Here is a 22,763-nt window from a genome sequence, read left to right as displayed (position 1 = left end):
GGCTCTTTCTTTTTTTTGGACTCCTTTTTGGAATCCTTTTTTGTCTCCGTCTCAGCAGCAGGGGCCTGAGATGCTTTGCCCCCCTCACCGTCTGCACTTGGCTGTGACCCACCAAGTAATTCTGCCATGAGTTCTCTTGGGGGAGTGATTGAAATGTGGGGGGCAAGACCAGCAGCAAAAGTGAAAGAAACAAGAACAAAGCATGAAAAAACTCAAAATAAAACAAAAGGAAATTAAGCTGAAAGGAAACAACTGAAATCATATCACAATTGGCAAAGAAAGAACGGATGAGCAAAGGAAAGTCAGAACTAAAAAAGAAACTAAGGAATCAAAAACTTGGTTTCCATGACAAGATGTATGAAAGTAACTGCAAAAGCAAGTGGCAGCCTTGCAATGTGAAACCTGGGCAGTGCATGTCGTAATTCGGGGTGGTATTTACCAGAGCATTTATGAAAACACCTAATTATTTTATACCAGCAGCATATGCAGGATACACAGTGATATCTCAAAGTATATAATACAACTTAACAGAAAAAAAAGCAGAAAAAGAAGTTGCAATAGATACTACAGCTGTCAGCAAAATAAACAGAGGGAAAAAGCACAGCTCCAGTTCCTCCCATCAAAGGTTTTCCACATTTGAGAGAAAGGAACTGGCTTCTTCTGAAACTGAAACTGCTTTGAAACAGTGCAAGATAAAATTTTCAGTTATGTCTAAGCAATTTCTGCACTGATGTCATGTGGACTTTAAATGAGACATGGGTGCCCAAGGGCTTAAAGCCCTTTTGAACACTGAAGTTTGATAGTGCTGAAAATTTCACTGCTGCAATTTGTCAGATCCTCTCTCACAACAATTAAATCAGCACAGTGTATCATTTACTTGTATCTATTCAACCTGCAACAGTCACATGTAACTTTATCTTGTCCAGAACTGCATCTAGCAGGTGCCTGGGCAAGAAAGTTAAAACCCTTCATTTCTGGATCCTCTGTGTGCATTTTTACTGCTTACATTAAACAAGCGACGAAACAAACAAACAAACCGACTATGCCACTAGAAGTGCTGCTGCCAAACATCCACTGTGAAAACAAATTGGGGACTGTTGTGCATTATCCAAGGAAACCTATATTTGACAAAGTCATCCCTTGCTGGCAGGATGCTGCTAGCTAAGAAGAATTCCTTACCTGTTGCCATGAACATGTGATGCACAAAAGGCAAAGCTGTAGTGAAGTAAGGTGGGGTCAATCATAGCTCCGTTTTCTGCGCGCTCTAGCAAATCTCTGAGGTAGCAGAGATGTCTGTGACAGCCTCTCACTCCATTACGTGCACAATACTCATCTAGCACAAAGACCTGGCCAGGACTAAACCAGCCCTGTTTAGAAATAAAGAGACTTGATTTTAAATATAAGTTATTAAATACAAAGGCTATCAGATTTGGAGGTGTAGTGGTCAACTGTTCTAATAAAAGGAATACAAACCTAAGGCTATGTTAAGGAAAAAGGAGAGAGGTCACTCAAACAATACAGTCTGAACATCATCACTCAAACACAGCATATACTCAGTGCAACTGTTAACAAAAACATATTATGCTACCATTAAAGGGAAATGTCACTTAAATGCTGAAAAGTTAGGCCAGTTCATGACAGTGCCTAGCAAAAAGAAGAGGAAAAAAAAAAGACACCTTTAAGAGATGACAAAGGTTTGGTTATTTAAACAGTGCGAAACAGTTTTGGGGATGGGATTGTACATTGGGCCAGGAGCAAGAAGACTGATGTGGGGGAAGAGTATGGAGGATTACACTGAACAATGACTCTTGCATCTGGCAGGTAGGAACGTCCTGCAGACAGAGAAAGGCAGCTCTGCAGTATCAGAAAGGGATGTTTCCCGTGATCCTTATTTTGTGCCACTGGCGACATGCTCTGACATTGCCCACCTCCTCGGCACTGAAGCAAGGGGAGCTCTGCTCAAGAGCACGGTTTCTTTACACATCCAGAAACCTCAGACTATTTCTGTCTGTCAGTCCTGAGGGCCTGCTGACACACGGCTTGCAGTGCAGTGCAGTGTCCGGACTCCCAAGGAGGACGCCCTTCCCTGCGAGGGGATGGCTCCAGTGAACATCCTGGGACAGCCGAAGCGGAACGTGCCTCTGCCTTTGGGAACGGCGCTAATGAGAACAAGAATAATCTCGTAGATTGCTTTTCAAAATGCTGCAAAACCGTCAATATTTACATGGAAATTTGGGTGCTAAACAATTGCTAAGACGCAGCTCTGGAATGCATCAAGCTGCAAAATCTTTCATCGTTTAATTGAAAAGTTCCTGCAGCGGGCGGGAGAGTAGTTGAGGCAGAGCACTGCCCCTATAGGCAACTTCTTTGCCACCCCATCTGTTACCCCAAATGCTACATCTTAGAAACAACACTGCTGTGAAAGATTAAAATATATTTTCTACCACTCAGATGACACCAAATCTTTTCTAGATGCCAAAATAGCTGCTTTGAAAAGAGTTGAAGAAATATCAATTAAGAGCTCAAAGACATAGAGAAGGATTTGCTCATCCTTATTGGGCCAACTCCAAAACAGATTGAGAAAAGAATTAAAATAATGAGGGGAAAATGATAGATATAGGGAGTAGCTACAGTGCTGGGATCACTGGAAGTGCACATTTCAAAATGAAGACACAGAACAATGCAGATGGGACAGCCCTCTGGAAGGCTATTTTTTGGGAGGGGTATATTTGCCTTCACCACTCTTAATGGCATTTTGTCTGCTTTTTGGTTGGTGGCATTATGCTTGATTCAGGAGTTCTTTATGTTGCATGTTTGTTACATCCTTGGATGATCTCTTCACCTTGTCTCTCTTCACGAAAGTCTTTGGCTATGTGGCACGGAAAAAATATAGAAATGTCGTGATTGCTCTGCAATAGAAAGATGTCTATGTTTGGTTATGGGGGTAGAAGTGTAGCTGAAACTGTTATATTCACCTAATGCATACAAAGGACTCATTTCTCCCTACAGGGTGAAATCTTGGCCCTACTGACACTGACGGGAAGGCTGGCACTGATTTCACTGGAGTCAAGTATTAAGCCCAGAGTTTAAAGTGAAGGAAGCAGAGGCTGGATCCAGTGATCCAGAGCAACCCACACTGCTCCCCTGAACTGGATGCTGGTCCTCAGGAAGAGACAAGGGACAGGGGCAAACACTCAGGGTTGCTGCCATGGTGCAAGGAGGGGAAGTGTGAGCGAAAGCTCAGAGGTTCAGTGGTGAGCCTCAGACCTCATTAGACCACAGGCAGCAGAATGTGGGTGGAGAGACCCAGAGCCCAACAGAACCAAGCAGTCTTCATTTGCAGGAAGAGGTAGGAAATCAAACACCTGCTGCTGAATGGGGCTCCAAGGGAGCAGTAAATGCTGCTCACCACAGCCCCAGAAAAACTCCTAAGGTTTGATGAAAGGTGGTGTTCAGACAGATCTCCCAAATCTTCAGGCAGATCCTGGCTCTTGATGAAGATTTGCCTGGCCCAACCAGCTGACACCCAGCCAGCCTGGCAAACGCAGCTGACAGTGATGACACATGGGGTGTCTGTCCCCATTGCAGAGAGGTATAGTGCAACGTGGCCTCACAGATGTCTCCAATGGAATTAGGAAACCTGGAGGGGACAATGGAGAAAGGGCGCAGAGCACAGGGAGCTCCACTGACTGTTTTCAACAAGCTGAACTGCTCCAATACAGGAAAATGTGTCTAAGGCACCAGCAGGGAGTGCCATGGGAGCTTTGGAGCTGGGAAAAGCAAGGATTGGTCAGGGCTGGTGAAACATGGACCAGCTTCCTAAAGGCAAATGCAAATTTTGAGAAAACCAGAATTTTTGAGGGAAAATTTTCACATTTCATTAGCTAAATTTTGCCTTTACCACAGGAAGTCCAAGAGAATTTAATCTTGGTGGCCTGCTTCATGGACCTCTTAATCTGACTCCTTCACATATCTTGGCTAGGTTGGGCACTCTGAAGACTTTCCATCAGTACATGCTGTGCCATATAATGGGAATTCCACGAATGCTGACACATCATGGTCAGTACAGCTCCAGCACGGACCCAGCTGTATGAGCTGGATGCTGGCAGTGGGTTGGGAAGTCTTGGGAAGAGCTGAAGGGCAGTCTCAGAAACAGCATACATGTCCAAGTGAAAGGAGTGAAGACCCCATGTGTGGGGTCCATACCATGCTGGAACAGCTGAATGCTCATCCCAATAGTCCAGGAAGAGCCCTGAGCGTGACTCCGCTACCAGTTTGTGGATGACAGGCAGGAGCCCTCAGCAAGCTCTGCAGAAAGCGCTCTTCCCCTTTCCCAGCACTGAGCTCTCTGCCAGTAAACATCACTTCTGCTGTGGCTGAGTCAGCCAGGCTGTTTGTTTTCCTAGGGATGCCTGGCTCAGCCCATGAGTGGGCTCACAATTGCGTTGTTTAACCTGGTTCCACAGAAAGGAAGTGATGCTGAGTTATCCTCTGTGTCTGGGTAAGTCTTCCCTGGCACCTCCAGGTCCACGTTTGAAAACAAGAAGAGGTGTGACGAGGCAAAACTCCGTGGGACCTTGCATGGAATGTCCTGTAGGGAGAATAAGAACTGCCCAGCAGCACACAGAGTGGACAGAGCAGGCTTACCACGGGCTCACAGCTCCTCCAGCCAAGTCAACGCAGTGCTATCACCAACATCCCAATGGTACAGTAAGAACACTGGGAGCTCTTTGCAGTTAAACTCAAATTTTGAGGTCAGTCTGTTTTTTTTTTACACCATAATCAGGACAAAACCACGGTAAAGCAAGTAAAGAAGCATGTGAAATCCAAGCATAGGTGAACACAGGCCATTATTCTCTTCCTTACAACACTGCAATGGGTGATTTGAAAGAAGATCAAGTTAATTGGTTAATTGGTGATGTTCCGCTCCCAAGAGGCATGACTTGGTGCTGAGGGGAGCTCCACTGCTCCAGCAGCTTCTATCAAAGGCCTAAACATCTCCATAACGAGCAGAAGTGCGGTTGGTGGGTTTCTTGAAGAAAAACAGTGTTAATTGTTTTCAGTGATGGCCTCGCACCTCTCCACGGGTTTAATTCAACAGCCACAGCTCTCTCACCAGGCCCGAGATTGCACAGAGACAAACCAGCAGCAAGCCAACCTCTCAGACATGCATGGATGGGGATGGTCTTCCTAGGGTCAGCCATGCGTGGGGAGCAGAAGCTGCATGCCAATGTCACTGCCTGCCAGAGCAAAGACCTCGATGGAACCGGTGAGGAACCTGCTGCAGGTCTGACAATGCTCCCACCAAGCCTACTTGTACCACTTGGGTATCTGCAGGTAAAGTGCAGCCTTCTCCCACCCCATCCTTACCTCAGGGGACGTCCACAACAGTTCCTCCTAGCCCTTCCTTTCCTCAGGGAGGTGACAACTCACTACCACTAATGGCATTTACTGATTCTGAGCCTCTCAGAGATTGGTCCTCGTGTGCGGTGCAAGGTGTGGGGTAGTGAGAGAAGCACCGTGGTGGGGGGGGGACGTGGAGGACAGGATTTGAAACCAACAGCCTCATTGCCAGCTGCTCAGCTGTGCTCCCAGGTTGCTCTTGTAACAGCAAGACACTTGAGAGTCCCAGCTCCAAGACTGCACAGCTGGTAAAGATGAAGGCTCTTGGCATGGGGTGGTCCTTCTAGTGAAGGAGCCCACCATGACACCCCAGAATGGAGGGTTCTGTGCAACTCTAGGAGGGCAGCAGGTCAGGATCTGTCCCATGCCATGTTCAGGACAGGTTCTCCATTTCAGACCCCCCTAGAAAGGATTCATCCTATTGTTTTCTCAAAATTAAGAGCCTTTTCATCCTCCTCACTGAAACTCCTAAAAATTAATTGCTCAAGTTGTGTTGTTATCAGTTATTTGTAATTTAAACCCTTACAGTACCCAAGAGCCCCCAAGCACTGCACTCCAGCCAAAGGCTACAAGCTGTCCTGGAGCATCTCCTGTCACTGTCCTACAGTGGGCTGAGAGCTGCAACTGCTGCTCATGGGAGTGCTCAGGATGGGCATGCGACTAAGGGAGCGTGGACAGACTGCAGCATCACTGCAGTTATCCACATAGTACCATCTGTTACCTGCTTGGGATCCCTGCTCATAAAGAGACATAAAGGTGGGCCACAGTTATTCCTGGTGGGACTCCACTGACATGGGAGGTGGTATCAGACTGTCATCTCTCCCCTGTTCTTTCATCCAGAAGACTCTGGAAGGCAGTGCAGGAGGCTGCAAAACACTGCTCTCTACTTCACATCCCCACACTGGAGTTTGTCTTTGCAGGAAGAAACATTTTAAGCATTGCAAACAAAAACGATAAAGACAGTGCGACTGGAGAAGAACAGCAGTCAATTCACTGCAGGCAGCCTCTCAAAAGAAAACACCTCTGGGCCAAATTCAAACCTGGTGTAAACAGAAGTCAATCTTCCAGCAACAGGGGGATTAGCCCCCACTCACACTAGCTTTGACTTTGCTGCTTGATGTTTATATCACTAGAGACCAAAGAATATACTTGCCAGACAAGAATAGGAATCATTAAGTCTGTGGTCCAAAGTGAGGCGCTGAACCATCTCAAAGAGTGAAGCGTGGTCAAAGTTACAGGGATTGGAAGAGATAAATTCATCCATGCCATGCTTTTGAGCTCTATCTGCATCTGTTCATTTATACATATAGAGAAAGACACCATTTAGAGAGATATAAGACATTTTAGTTGACAAATACAACAGAGAAAAATATACAGTATGAAGCATGAAAGCTAAATATCTCCTCTTCCCTCCATTGCCATTAAGTTTTCTCTTTGCAGGCTACATAGTACACTTCACCTCCCATTGTCAACTTGCATCAGTTATGGACTATATTATTGCATTTAGGCAAAAGATTTTAGAATTAACATCTTGTCAACTGCTCATTATAGTGCATTTATTCTGTACTTAAAACCAGAACACAAACCCAAGAATTCACTCTGTATCTTACAATAGGCTATGAGTTAACAGAATTTTGGCTCACATAAGTAAATTAGCTCCTATTTAGATAGCTGTGGTTAATTGTAATAGATTCTGCCATTCTAATGAAGTTACAGCTGTAGCATTTTTCTCTACATTTGCTATGTTCTCTAGGTATCAGACCAGTTACGTTTTTCTTTATCCAAATGCCAATGTTTGTCTTCCCCACGGCAATTTTTTTTCCTAATGGCAACTTTAAATGCTACCTCACTGAAATAAAAAGATGCTCTTTTAAGCATTGCTAAGAAGTTAAATTGATATGTAGTTTGTTGTCACAGAGGCAGTAACCCGACAGGGCGCCGGAGCTGCCAGTCATCCCGACGGAGAGACTGAATTTCCTCTGCCTGGATTACGAGCTGCCATTTTTGGGTGAATTAACAGCCTCAACGTATTCACACTTCTCTGCTTTGGGTGACGTTTACGGGCACTAACTCCTAGGGGCTAATTAATTAATCTCAACATGGTTAACTAAAAATACACCGAATTCAGTAGTCGAAATGAAGCCGCCAAACCGGCCTGGGTGCGGCCAGCCGGGACCCTGCTGGGAGCAGGTTTTGTTCTTCCAGCGGCTGGGGAATTAAAGGACACCTTTCACTCGGTTTTGTCTGTGCTCAGCTTCCTACTATATGGGTTCTTGCCAAATCCTTGACAAAGAAAATAGGATTTAAATCCTTCCCCTGTTTATAGCCTCCTACGGGAACTGGGTGGCCTTGAAACAATGTGGCTGAAAGGACACAAAAATGCAGTTTTCCGCAATAGGAGTATATGGTAACTGTATTTGTTTTAAAACAAAATCCCTCTTTACCAGAAAAAAACCCACAAAATCCTTAATTAAAAAAAAATTCAAGTAAATCAAAAGAGCTTTAAATGAGAGTGCGAATGTTCTTTTATATATGTTTTACTATTCAATATTTAGCTGTGAAGGATGGCATGTCTTTCTAAATACCTCGCTCATGTCAGTGCTCTCAATGATCATTACTGATCATTGGAAGCAATCTTTACATTTTCTGTATAGTCTGTCATTATCTATATACAAACTATATAAATAACATCACCCACTGGAAAGAAATCAGACAAATTAAAACATGTAACATTTCAATTAGCTGCTAGGAATACTTAATTCAGCTGTAGCTGGCAATTTTCCTCGCTAAAACCCTGCTGAATAAACACTGACGTTTTTCCTACAGCTGGTTAATTTTTGAGGGTCTGCTCCCCTGTTTCACTCTATGTGCTGGGCCCTGCTGCCCCCCATGTCACCTCCCTCCCCGGTCCCAAATTCCCCCCTCTGTCTCTGCCAGCAGCTCTGTGCATTCAGCACAGGGACAGAAGAAGCTCCTGATGGTGCCGAGTGAGGTGGCAGCACAAGGGTTGGCTCGGGGGACGGGGACAACTTCCCTGAGGAGCGCATCACCTCCAGGGCACCTGTCCAGCACCCCTGAGTATGGGATGTGAAGCCCACCCAGGCCTGGGGCTTGTGGCATGGGTTGGCTCCTGTCTGTTTTGACAGCTTTCTGCCCTCTCCTCTCTGTCCCTTCTGGCCAAGATGGATTTGATTGCATTCAGTCCCAAAGAGTTCGGCTGTGCTGTTCTCGATTCCATCCCTAGTGCCTGCAAAATGTTTTAACAGCTATTATCAGACTATTTTTAATGGTTTGCTGCTCTGCCCGGCTCCTCGGAGTTGACTGCAAGCTGACAAATTGGCTGGAGGCCTTCATTTGCCAGCTTTGCTCAGAGATTTTATTACTTTTCAATTAGAAGCCCTGATACACTGTCAATCCTCCTGCTCAGCCAACGAGGCTCCGAGAGCCGAGTAAATCAGCTGGAAATTTGAAGAGTCCTCTAGCCCTTTAGCTGGTGAACTTTTTTGAGCATATGTGCTAGAAAGCATGTTTGAAATGAATATTTTTTACTCCAGACTAATAAGCTTTTCCCCACGTTATGTTCTCTGATCAAGGTGGGCACAGAGCAGACCTTTGGTTGGTGGGAACCGACCGAAGCGCCGCTGGCTTCCACCGAGCTGAGGGTCTGGCTGAGCTTTTTACAATCTCCCTGCCCAAGGCAGGGGCACAGACAGTTCCCTGCCAAGTGTGAGAACAGACACAGTGATTAAATGTCCTTCACAACTGTCCATAATCAGGGACAATTTTACTTTCATTAATCACTTTGAAGCCACACCTTACTGAGCATCCCGTTGGGTGCCTGCTCGAAAGCCCATTTCCCCCAAAGCTCTCCACCTCGGAACAACCACATGAAAAGAGAGACATCAGACATGGCACTGCGTGAGCTCAAGTGACCAGAAAAGCATGATCCACATGACTTACGCTCAGTCAGTGGTTTAAAATGTGGATTTCTGCCATGGGAAGGAGGATGAGCAGCTGCAGCTCTTCCTGCAAAGCCCAGTGCCGCAGCTCTTGCACCGCCAAACCATTTTGCATCAGCAGAGATGCAGGGCTGGGTGGGTGCATGTTGCCCACCCAGGGGATACAGCTGGTGTGATGTGAACTAGAGATGCCTGTGAAGAATGGTAATACAAATGTGTATTTCTTTCAAATGGAATATCAACTCTGGGCCAGATGCTGCTCTGGGCCAAAATTCTTAAAAATAACTAGGAGCAGGTTAAAGAGGTCAATCCTACACTAAATTCATCTTCCCTTAATTATTCTAAATAAGCACCCCATGCACCTTACAGTTTCTTTTTGAATTTTGATTTTTCCAATGGACTCATTTTTAAAAATGAAATTCAGGAATCGAATTTTCCCAAAACATTAAACTTCCTAGGCAATACACAAACAAAAAAAGAACAGATCTAAATATATTATTACCCCACTTCAGACACATATCTGCAATTTAAAATAATGCCAACATCTGCATTTGAAATAAGTTTACGTCTAATTTACCTTCTTTCAAAATGGCCTGTACAGTTTGCATGTGATCTTAAACAAAGTACAAAACGAGAATGGCTAATATTCACACCCAAACTGTACAGCCAATTTGTAAGTACTTTAAATTAATTGTTTCAGTCAAATACGGCTGCTTTTTTGACCCTGCTCTGTTATTCTAGCTAAAAAGGAAGGAGAAACCAAAGAAAGAAAGTTATATGATGCTCCAGTAATTTGCAATCCCTTCCCAAGGTGCCGTGCCAAGCTCGCTAGTGCTTCTTTGTTCGGGGCTCCAGCAGAAATGCTGCTGCAGGCCCACAAAAGTTATCTTACATATTTAGACAAGCTCCACACAACTGCAGCTGAAAGGTGTTTGATGGTGGTCTCGGGAGGGAGGCTGCCAGAGGAGGGACATGGGCAGCACAGGCTCCACGAACCTTTCTTCTGGAAAACTGCAGACTTTGGCCTTTTGTATCACACTTGGTCTCTACATTACTGCCTTCTTTTAATACTGCCAGGTTTATTTTGTTCGTTTTTATCCAGTTTGCATTTTACGCTGACTTCATTAACTAACCCCCTGTCACACAACCCCTTCCTACAAGTGTTTGAAATCAGTCTTAAAAATCTACCAGTGTCAGGAACACAAAGATTTCAACAACAACAAGAATAATGAAAACCAAAGGACTGTCCCACTGTTTGGTTCTCTGAGGGCTGTATTTCTCTATATCTAACTGTTATTTAAAAAGGAAGAGACAAAATGGTCAAATCTTTCATTCTTTTTTAAAAATGTATTTCCCTGCCCTCTGCATTTCTTTTGCTCCAGCAATAATTTTGGCAGATTTTGCTTTGAGAGCTGTGAAGTTAATAGTGGGGGACAAGCTCCATAAAAGAATTCTTGTTATAAAAGGCTTTAGGTAGCCATTTTATTGTAAGAATTTCTTACTCCAGATTTATTTCTTTTCGATAATGAGTGACTTTGTTTTAGTATCAAAGGCAACTGAACATCCAGTAAATTTTACAACGCTTTTGCTTATAAAAATAACCAATAAAATTCCAACAAACAAACAAAAAAATCAAACAACTGTAAATTAAAAGGTGACTTTGTATCTTACTCATCTGGAAAATGTGTGCTTGTCATATCTGCTTGACATTACAAGAATGAAGATGTGGTTTGGACAGTAACAAACAATGACACTAGTCAACCTCATCAGGAGACATGAAATAAAGGAATGACAATGATTGATGGCAGCTATTCATTTACAGATATTTCTAGAAAACTCCTCACTGGCCTGGCTGGGCAAAGCAGGAGAAGTTTTCCAGGCTGCACGGTGCCGGAATGCACCGCGGTGGTGGGTGACTGTGTGCCCACCGCGACCCACCGCCCACTCCCAGGGGCAGCGGGGTCCCCTCGTGTTCTCACCACTATATGAGAGCTCACGGACACACTTGGACTGTGACTCGCTACAGAAACACCCAGGGAAGTGCCTGAGAGCCTCATTTTGTCTGGCTGTGTGGAGCAAGAGGCTTCACCAGCAAACACCAGTGTTCTGGGGGGGAGAAACTAAGCCCCTGCACCAGGAAATTGCCAGGTGGATTGTGAGTGAGCTGCTGGCAGTGCTGGCTGGTGACTTAGCAAGTCCCCTCCTTGCCACGCACTGCGACATTGCCACCTCTGAGAAGTGCTATGTGTGTGTGTGTGTGTGTGCACAGGGCTCTGCAAACCTCCTCCCCAAACCTCCTCCCTGCGCGGAGCTGCGGCCGCTGCAGCAGCCTCAACTCGCCTCTCAGCTGCAGAGCAAAGAGCTCTTTCTTTTCCCTTCCATATTATTCCATGTTAGAAGATAGTTTTAAATTTAATTGCCTGTTTATTTCTGTGGTTTATGGCTTTTTCCCCTGCTGTAAACAAATTCTTTTCTGCTTGAGTTACAATTTTAATAAATTATTATGAATGTTCCTGTAAATCACCAGACACACCAGGCACTGAACTGCAATCTAAGTTATCTAATGCTTGGTCATTAAATGAATAAGAATTTGTAGTATGAACTTACATAATTCCTTGTGTGGCAAGTCAAAAACACAGTTTTAGAACAACTATTTAGAGTACAAAACATTGTTTCACAGCATTTTTATAACTATTTAAAAATATTTTGAATTGGATGACTGCAGAAACCCGTGAATTTGTATTTCATAAGTTAGAGTCCCAGGCTTCTTAAAGCACGTAGAAGTGATTTACAGGCTAGTTTTAAATTCATGCAAATTACGTGAGAACTGATTTAACATTTTAATTCTGCATTCCTGCAATGAAGCATCTGCAAGTTGACAATACAGAAGACACAGCAGCGTTCTCATGATATCTCTAACTATCTAAAAAAAAAATAAAGCAATTAAAGCACAAAACTAATAATCTAATAGGATAGCAATGCATAGTAGTGCAAATACATGTAATGTTGCCAAAATCAAGTTCATTCATTCATTCACTCTTTCTTTCTTTCTTTCAAAGTGGCAAAAATCTGTATTTCATTCAAATTAAACTTTTGTGCATTTTTTTGAGGTAAAGTCTGATAAGAATCCTCTTTGGAAATCCAAACATTTAGAAAACAAAATAAAGAAAGAAAAAAGAAAGTGTCTGCTGAGAAGGAATTCTGCCTGCTATACCCAGGGGGATACTTATACACACACGCACATACTCACACATAGGAAAAAAAGAAGAAAGAAGAAACAAAAGGAGCAAGAAGGAAAAAAGGAGTCTTGTTTGATGGCCAGGAGGGATGACACCGCCTGTTCCTTCTCATAATTGCATTCAGATACTCCGGATACATATTTGCCAGCTCTCATGACCCACTGATGCTATTCCCTCCTAAGGAAAGCAGGCACTCACCAGATATTAGAGAAGAAGCTTTTAACACCAATAAAGGATTTGTACTGGGTGTACTTAGGACTGAACAAAGACTGAGGAAAAGCTGTCTTACAGCACAAGTTTGGGCTTTTATATTTTTCAGAGTAGGTATTCCAGTGGGAAAAGGTAAAATAGCAATCCCCCTGGCTTGTGCTTTGACAAGCATGGCTTTGATTGGTGACTGAGACCCATGCTAAAAGATTAATTTATGATAATTTGGGGGAACAGCAGCACCCCTCCATGACAAATGCATTTAGGTCTGAGTGGGCCAGCATCTCCAAATCTGGGGTGACCCAGAGAGCTGCCACTTGCTGCTGAAATCATCCCCTAATGAGTTTATGGGAGAGGGAACTATCAAACCTCGATGACTCAGGCTTGTTTTCACAGGGCATGCGTGGAGGGGTTTTTGGGGGTCTCCTCTGGAGTCCTGCACCTTGTCTAGGTCTCTTGGGGTCTCCTGCCCTACCTTGCTACACCCTTAGGTGTCCATGGTTAGCCCCGCACTCTGGTGCGCTGCACCAAGCTAATCATCGGCACGGAGAGAAAGGATATTGTCAGAGTGCAAAATGATCTGTTTTCAGGCAGGAAGCAGTCAACTAGATGTAAATTCCATGAAACAAAAGAAGGTATTATTTACAGTTTTATTGTGATGTTAATTAATATTTACATCTTGGAATGAAAAATAGAAATGTTAATGATTGGCTTTACTAAGAGGATCACTTGATGCCAATGTGAAAGCCAGGGAGAGAAGGCAATTATGCAAACATCACATGCATCCCAATTTCAGTATGGAAACTTACATTTCAAACCTCAATTCAGGAAAATAACATGGAAAGTTTGTACTACAAAATCTAAACATGAGAAAGATTTAAGAGAAAAAAAAAAAAGCACATTGCATACGTCAGATAATCTAGCCTGATTATCTGAGCTGTGCTAGCTACAGGGAAGCACTTACCCTTGAGTCCAGCTAGAAGTTAGCAGGGTAAGAAGGAACAAACCAGAATAACATAAAGACTAGCAACAAGGCTCAGGAAAGCAGACAGGAGCCCTAACCTAGGAGCTAAATATTTGGGTTCAAGCAAAGAATGAAAAAGAAACTTAAAGAAAATCAAACCAACCAAAAAGAAAACCACTTATAGCTGAAAATTTCTTAAGCAGCTCAATAAACCTCGCTACTTATTATGGGGGAACAAATCATCACAAATTCTCAAAACAACCAACTCTTTGTATATGGTGTGATTAACAGTTATTAAATATAAACAGACATTAAAAAATTAAATATAACCACAAGTGATACATAAAACAAGTACGGACCAATCTTTCATGTTAAAAAGAAAAGGGTTTCGGAAAAAAAAGAACGTTGAGCATGTTTGGGAATTTTGTTTGATGCATCACTAACACAGAACAAACAAAGATTGGCGCTTTCAGACAAGTGACCACTTTTATGAAGCTTAAATATTGCCAAAAGGTGTAATATGTATTGGCAGCATTATTGACTATAATACTGTGCATGGTTTCAACAGTAAACAAGAACAGTTTGGGTTTTTTTCTTTTATAATGCGAACACTGGAGAAAAGCACAGCTTTGCGTGAATGGAGTTTTTCTTTGAAATTGTAGCAAAACAAAAAAAAGCAAAACTTTTCACTTTAACAGGTATTGTTCACCCACATAAAAGGAATTATAGAGTCATACAAAAATTAATGAATAGCAGGATCTATTTTTTTTTTCAGTACTTAAATAGCAAATAAAATAAACTCCACCCTGGTTCGGAGCTGTCTGATTGCTTCCAACTCAAGCGCTGCCATCAAACTGTGGATGAGAATTTGAATGCTGCTCTATCTTTGTATCTACTAAGTCAAAAGAGGGGGGAACCAAGTGAATTCACTATTTCTCCCAAGTTTCCCAAAGAGCAAGATATGTCCTTCCCAAGTTTCTGTGTGACAGACAGCTCCATGCCAGGCGTGGAGGGCTGGATTTTGTCTGCGTGTGCATGCATGCGCATGAGCTGTCTTGGACTGCTACGACATGAAAGCTGTAACAACAGTTACTCGTCAAATGGCTTAACATTTACTTCTTTGCACATCCTCATTCACCATAGCCTCTAATAAGCACAAAAAAAAATGACAGGTATAAAGATAAATGTACAAGAATAAAATGTTTCGCAAAAGTCCTTACCTTTCTGCAGGCAAAAAAAAAAAAAAAAAAAAAAAAAAAAACAAACCCCAAACCAAAATACCCAAGCCGAAAAAACCCAATAACAAACCAAGACCCTTTTAAAAATGCAATACTTGATATGTTTGAATTTCAAGACTGAAGGAGCTGAGATATGTATTTGTGCATTTAAGAGTCCCGACAAGCCATCATAGCATGCATGGTTCACTCCTGCTCTGGATTATTTAACTGCTGCACCCAATGACTTTTGCAATGAGCATTGCCATGTACAGACATTGAAGTATGAAAAATGAGCAGCCTTTGCTGTTGAGATGAAGGTGTACTATGGCATGTTGCCCTACTCCTCTTGTAGGATGTGCACAAAAACCTGTCAGAGGAATCTAGATTCAAAGGAGGAGGAGGACGAAGGAAGACCAAGGTCAAAACACACTAGCCCAGAGGATGCTGAGGTAGCAAGTCATCATCAAACTGATGGACTGATGAGCAGACCAGTTTCTCTCTTCCAGGCTTTGGCACAACACAGCCAAGAGGGTTTCTCAGTGCTTGCAGCAAAAAGGGGAGCCTGAAGCCGTCCAGCTTCTCGAAAAATACATTGTGGGTGGAAAGAGGGTGGTGGTGTTATAAAAAGCAAAATGATCCAGATTTGGAGCTGGCATTAGCATGAGAACAAGTGAGAGAAACTGAGGTCAGATCCTGACCCCCTAGGATACCCTGGAGGAACCAGGGAGTGAAATCTTGGCTGTTTTCACCAGAAACAAGGATGAAGGATCCCTGCCTCCTGGCAGGCGAGTGAGATGGAAAAACAAGGTCAGACCTGTGGCATTTCTCTAGCTCTGAGCACAGTCGGGCTGATAGAGTCTGCAGGACTATGAGCAGCACAAGGCTCTGATGGATGTGCTGGGCTGTGGGCTGTGGGCTGCAGAGAGGACTCCTGGGCTCAGCTACTGACCTCCCTGCTTCCTGTCAAGGGCTAGGACAGGCAAGATGCCCCTTCTCCACCCCAGGTACTCTTAAGCAGAGGGGTTCAGCTCTCCCATGCACACAGCGCTTGGCTGTACATGGAGACATCACACTCAAATGTCCACAGCCCTGGGCATTCCCTTTTCCTCCTCAAATTCCTGGCAGATTTTGCTACAGCTACTACGATGTGTTTGGGAACACAAGCCTTACCTTTGCCCACCAACATAATGGTGCGACAAAGTGAAAACTCTGTAAACATCAGGAATCTACCCAGCAGAAAAAAATCTCCAGGCCTGATGTCTGCAGGGATGGGAAACAACTGAAGGGAAAGGTGCTTCCCTAGTTTGATGTTCTCTGTTCTCATCTTACTCCACAGGAATCATGCTGGGATAAGCAGGAGTGTATCCTCTGAGCACCAACCCCACAGCTACGAGCATCCTTCAGCATCACTTGTTAAGAAAGGGAGCCACAAGCAGCATCCCTCTGCTGCTCTCCTTTGCTAGGCTTTGAAGGCTTTCAGCATGTAAAAAAGCAGCAGTAGAAGGACCCATGCCTGCTATTTCCAAGAATTCTTTGATTAAACACTCTGGGCAGAGGGACATAAAATCTCTGGGATGCAGTCTCAGGTCAGCACAACTCAACCAGGCTAGAGGCTAATTACAGCCAGTAAATGTCCCACTTACAAGAGGCCAATTCCTACCTCCCATTTTGACTTTCTGAGAGGCGCCCTTCCTTCCCAACCCCAGTTCTTTACACCTTGCACTCCCAAAGTCAGTGACCTGACTGGGATAAGGAGGATGAGGGCCACTGAAATTGAAACACTCACTGCAGGTTTACCGCGCTGCATCACACTACATCTCACTCACAGCAGCAGCAACGCAAGACAGAAGGGAGGCCAAAATATGCAGGCATGTGGAGAGTACAAAAAATTAAAAAGCATCAAGCAGAGGTTTTCTGCTGTAACGTTGGTTGTATAGCTGTATGTCTTGCACTATTATTTTCTATAAACACCAATATGAAAAAGTCAAACAAATATAAAAGACAAATATAAATGCTATTGACAAGCAAAGGGCAGATTTTCTGAGTTCCTTGTAACAATATACTCCATAACTGCTTTAGAAAGACTATTTTAAAATGTTAAAATCTGCTTTAATTAGGAGAATTCTTTAAGATTTACCACTTTTCCTTACTTATATTTAATGATATAATTCTTAATTTTTGCTGAAGCTAACAAGAACTGCTGTATGTTACATAACAAAGGGGCTGCAGACGTGTGATTGAGACCTTCAAGAAAAATGAGTGAGGAGGCATTTGTGTGGTTTATAATCAAATTACATTTGCAAGACAAAAGAAATTGCTCTAAATTTCAAATGAAGCAAACTGGGTATAACTGCACAGGACATGCAGCATAGCTACGACTTAAAAGATGATTGCTCTAAATTCACATCTAACTGGCCTGCAAAGCAACCTGTTAAAAATACCATATGTTTTCCTACAGTTGAATATTCAACAGGAGACCTCTTTTTGTGTGTGCATTTCATACTTGCAAGATTTGCACCTGTAGTTCTGGGCACGTGATGCATTTGATAGACAGCTAATGGCACTAATGAATCACTCTGATCTGGGTGTGCAGTTTATTGTGTGGGGGTAAGACGCGTGTCTGTGAAAAGCAAGCTGGGTCTCAGGCTCTCAGATCCCAGTCTCTCTCCTCCATCAAGTATTGCACTTTAAAATACCCATTGACAAGTTCCCCAAGGAATATTGTTTCTTGGGTTTGGTTGTGCTAAACACACAGGTTAACTGCTTCTGGATCTACTGATGTAAAAAGCAGCTTAATGATAATGAAAAAACATTTCATTTTGAAATCAGAAACATGTGCGCGAATATTGATCAGTGCAGAAAATCTTTCCATCAAAGACTTCTGCTTTCTAGGAGAACTTATTTACTTACAAAATTGAGAGATTGGGGCATCTATCTGGGGTACATTTCCTCCTTTAGCATTTAGCTTTTGCACTTGGGTAGGCGGTACAGGTTTGTGAGACTGGCCGGTGGCTCGGTACATGGCTTGGACCCACAGGATACGGTCCTGTTCATCGTCACTTGCAAAAATCACTGTGTCTCCTTCCTTCACAGCGTTGAAGAACGTTCTGCCGCCATCCAAACCTGGCAGGAAAGGAAGTGACAATGCAGTTTCACAGACTTTGAGGTCAGCTAGGGGATCTCCCCAGCTGCCCACCCCACCACTGCTTGGGTGTCACCTCAGCCAGCTCCATGCTGCTCCCAGCTCAGTCCCCTCCCTTGCATCAAACTCACCTGAAAGACAGCCCACCATCCTGTACTCCGATTACTAAAACATGCCCTGACACTCTTGGATTAATTGCTTCTCTCACCTACAGCCCCATCTGTGCAGGTCCCATTTGAGTTGCAGCACTGGAGCCCAATTAAAAATGGGTTTTGAAGGGATGTGGTGGGAGGTTCCCCATTAGACCAAATGCATCAGTGCTTACAGTGCACAAAAGGTGCTTGGATGATGCCCTTATTTCTGCCTTTTCCCTGATTTGGCACACATCTTCCCATCTCCATAACATGACCGTTAACCTGGAATAAAGGTCTTGACAACCAACCTACCGTGCCTTTCTTCGTCTCCTCTGGGGATACCCTTATCCAGGGCATGGGGAGGATCACCACACCCAGTGTGTTGCCCCGCTGAAATAAAAGTCTACTTGGACCCTCTTCCATTTGGAGAAGGGTCTCACCATTCAACAGGTACCTCCAAGTACCAGCCCTTTTTGTCCCTGCCCCTTCCACATGCTGATATCCATCAGAGAGAGAATGGGGCAAGCAAAACTGCTGGCTTGGTCCCATAAATATTTTCTACAATAAAGACAGGCACAGCTGTTAATCTTTAATTTAGGGAATATAAGCTGAAGGCACAGGTTAGAATCACTACTGAGTTTGAGCATTCAGTTCACAATCAAATTTCATTGGGATTTACACGTTTAATTCACTTAGGCTCCCCAGAAGAGACGAGTCTTTCTCTCCTCTGGTGCAACTCTTAGCACAGTTCCTTGGATCTATTTATAGTAAAGTCATGCATAGCTAATGATCAGTATAAACACAAACATATTTAGAATAATGCTGATCACAGTTCAGCTGCAGGCAGGGAGAGAGAGAGAGAGAGAAGACTCCTGTTGGGGAGCTGCACGTGTGGTGAGCCAAGCACCCGCGGGCGCAGAGGGACCCGTCAGCCCCGTACCTGGCTGTGGGTCCGTGTAGTCCACAGTGTATCCGTCGAGCTGCAGCAGCTCTTGAGGTTCAGCTTTTTTCTCCCGGTAGCTGCACATAGCAAATGTATATTGGCTAACCTGAAGGAAATCACAAAGCTAAGATGGCACCGTGCGGTCAGCACAAGGCAATCCAAAGCGCTTACAAACGCTGCGCGCTGACAGCACGTTTGCAGGGGCTGGGGGTGGTGGGGTAATTTTGATGGTCATTGCCCATATGAAACAGACTAAACTTTTTACCAGGCTTCTGCAAATACCTCTCTTTACACACCCTGCTGCGGCAGGCATCCAATTCTCCACATCAGTACATACAGCGGTTTAATTTCCTCCAAAAGAGGAAGCTCCACGGTTTATAACCCTCTATCATTCATCCCCAGACAAGTGCAAGAGTGACACCCTGTCACAAACAATGTGAGCTAAATTGCTAGGTGCCAGTCATATTAAAGCAATCTTAAGATCCCACTGATCTCGGCAGTTGTTGTCATCAGTGCTGTAAATGGCAGCTCTCACTCCTCTGAGGTACCATCTGCATGACACGATACATTCAATGTCAGGCTCTTGACGGAAGCCGACTCAGCTGCGGGGGCTCTGCCAGGCTCCCGAATCGCCTTTAGGAGCCCATCAGGCCGCATCAAGACCCCGCGTGTACTCGGCGTGCTGCGATCTGGATGGTCGGCGAGAGGCTCGTCCAGGGAGGAGGAGAGGAGAGGATTCTCCGTGCCCCAGGCTAGGAACTCACGGGGAAATTTACTGTCAAATGATTTCAAATGACTTTGTTAAGGTTGTGTCACATCCTGGATGCCTGACGTAATTTTATTCGTCTGGACATTTTCTTGACCTCTGGAGGAAACTTTTAAACTCTAGTGGGTGGCAAAGAGTCGTGCTTGTCATTTTTTGGAAGTTGGGAGACATCCTGAAAGGTGGGAGCATGGCTGGGCTGAGGGTTTTGCCCTCTAACTCCAGCCAAATCTCTCGGCTACAAAGACACATGCAGCCCTTATTTTGGTGACATCTATCGCTAATAAAATGTAATTTATCTAAGTCGGGAGACCCATCTACTGGCACAGTGTCTCCCAGCCGCCGCTCGGTTTATTGCTGCCCTCTATGGGTTTCTGCTCACTGCCAGCCTGCTCCAGCAGCCCTGCCTGCACCGTGCCTTCCTCCAGGAACAGCTCCAAGAGCCACCTAAGAATAAACCCTATCATTAACACATTTGTGGGAGTAAGACTAAAAGTGATGCTTTAAGCATCTTGCATCCTCCTTAAAACTACCAGCACTGACGAAAGATTGACAAGTAACAGACCAATAGCAGGAGCACACCAGTGCATATTCCATGCTCTGAACTTTGCATGCCTACCATCGTACCGGCAACACAAAAATTAAAAAGATTAACAAGAAGAAATCTAAAAATAACCCAGTGCCCCACAGCACAACATTCAGACTCCTGCAGTGTTCATTCAGTTGTACTTGCAGTATACTGCTGCCATCTCCTGGAGAAACTTTGGAACGTACTTGATTAATGAGAAACTCCTGGAGATCTCATCTGAGAGGTAAGGATTTGATTTCCCTGCGTTAGACAGCCAGAACTTCAGAGACTGCATGATAAATTCAATTCCTGAAATAAGTGCTAATTACGCTGATGTTGATTGAAAACATTAATACCACTAATGTTTTTTTTTGCTTCTCCTCTACGCTCTACAGCAACAGGTAAAATTCATTCAGTAGTTCAGCTGCTGCTTCTCTGACCCTGAACACAAGGTCTGAACTTCAGGCTCTTCTTCATATAAAAGTAATTCCGCTCCTATTTGAACCCAGAAAATACTCTTCATCCCTATCAAATAGCCAACCATACCAACACAGCAGTAATGCTCAGAGCTTGTACTTCTCATGTTAAAGGTCATAAAAGGCAGATGTAGACTGTAGGCTCTGGTGGAGCCATCCTGGGACAGAGGTCTCTCCTGTTAGCATGCACATGATTTCCTTTAAAGAAGATGCCCTACACTGTTAGTAGAAGAGACCTCTAAGACAAACCTTCAAGTTGGTCTATAACATGTAGTAAGCCAGGGCTCACCTGTGTTCACCTCATATTTCTTTCTCTACTCACATAGCTCAAGGGCAAAGCCCAAGCTCAGGAATGCTGCAGAGCCTGCTGGCACGAGCAGGCTAGGATCAGGCTGGAAGGAGGACACGGCTATTGATGGCCTCTGGAAGAGGTGCCAACTGTGCCAAGCAGAGTGCCTGCACCTCAACAACTCAAGATACTGACTTCAAGGACTGGCTAACCAGCCTGTGTGCCCTATCCTGCTGCCCAAAGCATTTACTGCTTGGGGTCAGAGAGAAGCTGGTGCCATGGCTACTGGTGCAACGTGGCTCCTTCCATTTACAAACAGTGGTAAAGCAAAACCCAAGAAAATGAGATTCTAGAAGACTCGGTATGTCATGGTTATGCTTCACTGCTGAACAGCACTGTAGGGTCAAGTGGAGATTGCAGTTGCCTTTCATCAGTCCTCTAAAATGTTGTGCTTTACAGAGCCTCCTTTATGTAGAAGCTCAGAAGTGGCCAGACAAGTGAAACAGTTAATAGCACAAATTAATCTTACAGCCTGCTGAGTTCACACTGAACCATAGCTGAGTATGAGAGCGAGCGAGCAGATGGGACGGGCAAGATGAATGGTTTGAGTAATTGGAAAAAACACAGATACAGAGAGGAAACTGAAGGAAGACAGAGGAAAAATCTCTGCCCAGTGAGGGACAAACTCTCAAAGCAGCTGGGATTTCATCCAGGGACTCGATGAGGGCCAGAAAAGGAGCATCTAAGGAAGCTGAACTGAGCGAAACTAAAAGAAGGGAACTAATCCAAGGCAGTCCTGGCTGGTTCATTACAAAAGAGGGAAAATGCTTTGAGAAATAATTTGAGACAAAAGAACATAAGGAAAAGGAAGTGGGGGAAAAGAGAAAGAGACAAAGAAATTCAGGAAAGGGGAAGAAGAGAGCGGGAGACAAATGCCAAAGTTCAGTATTCCCAGGCTGCTAAATTAAATCTGACTTTCTTGGCACTTGACCATATTCTGTCACCAGCTATATAATCCAACTGATTAATAAATACAGTAGATATGCATTAACCAGTCCTGACTTCGTCCTTGTTTCTCCAGCAGAGACTCCTGCTCTAGCGAGCACTGCTTTCCCCAGGATCCTGCTCAAACCTGTTAATTGTCATGCCTCACACTCTGAGCTCAGTCATTCGCCTCCCCCTTTCTCACTGTTGACACAACGCCACCCTACTTGGGTTAAATTCTTAAATGGACCTTTCCTAGATTAACAGCATGCATTTTGTCCCAAGGGAGAGAAACCGTGCGAAGATACTGCCAGCTGTAATACAGCTTTACACTTTGATGGCAGACTCTTGTCCTCTGGTTGCAGCTGTATGTTGCCTCCCGAGCCCTTTCCTGACACAAATGAGCAGAGGAAATGATCCAGCTTAAAGAAAAAAAAAGTGAAAACAACATAGATTTCACATCTCAGCACATCCA

The 22,763-nt window shown here is 44.1% G+C and overlaps 1 protein-coding gene across 20 annotated transcripts in view; it reads right to left on the bottom strand.

Moving 5' to 3' along the window:
- CADPS (calcium dependent secretion activator) overlaps nt 1-22,763 on the bottom strand; it is a 210,835-nt gene that overhangs the window by 79,983 nt on the left and 108,089 nt on the right. For 12 of the 20 annotated variants that reach the window (XM_025894702.2, XM_025894687.2, XM_025894706.2 and 9 more), the window contains exons 10-14: nt 19,206-19,314; nt 17,900-18,112; nt 13,773-13,784; nt 6,557-6,693; nt 1,180-1,367 (exon numbers count right to left, since the gene is read on the bottom strand). In XM_025894702.2, the coding sequence (XP_025750487.1) occupies nt 1,180-1,367; nt 6,557-6,693; nt 13,773-13,784; nt 17,900-18,112; nt 19,206-19,314 (659 nt within the window). The remainder of the gene's footprint in view (nt 1-1,179; nt 1,368-6,556; nt 6,694-13,772; nt 13,785-17,899; nt 18,113-19,205; nt 19,315-22,763) is intronic. The other 8 variants (XM_025894704.2, XM_025894705.2, XM_025894689.2 and 5 more) reach the window with 1 other exon arrangement.

Source organism: Manacus vitellinus, unplaced genomic scaffold (assembly GCF_001715985.3).
Source record: "Manacus vitellinus isolate BGI_N305 unplaced genomic scaffold, ASM171598v3 scaffold_14_pilon, whole genome shotgun sequence".
NCBI classification, from domain to species: Eukaryota; Metazoa; Chordata; class Aves; order Passeriformes; family Pipridae; genus Manacus; species Manacus vitellinus.
Note: the sequence above shows the minus strand (reverse complement) of the source record. Positions and strands in the feature narration are given on the sequence as shown.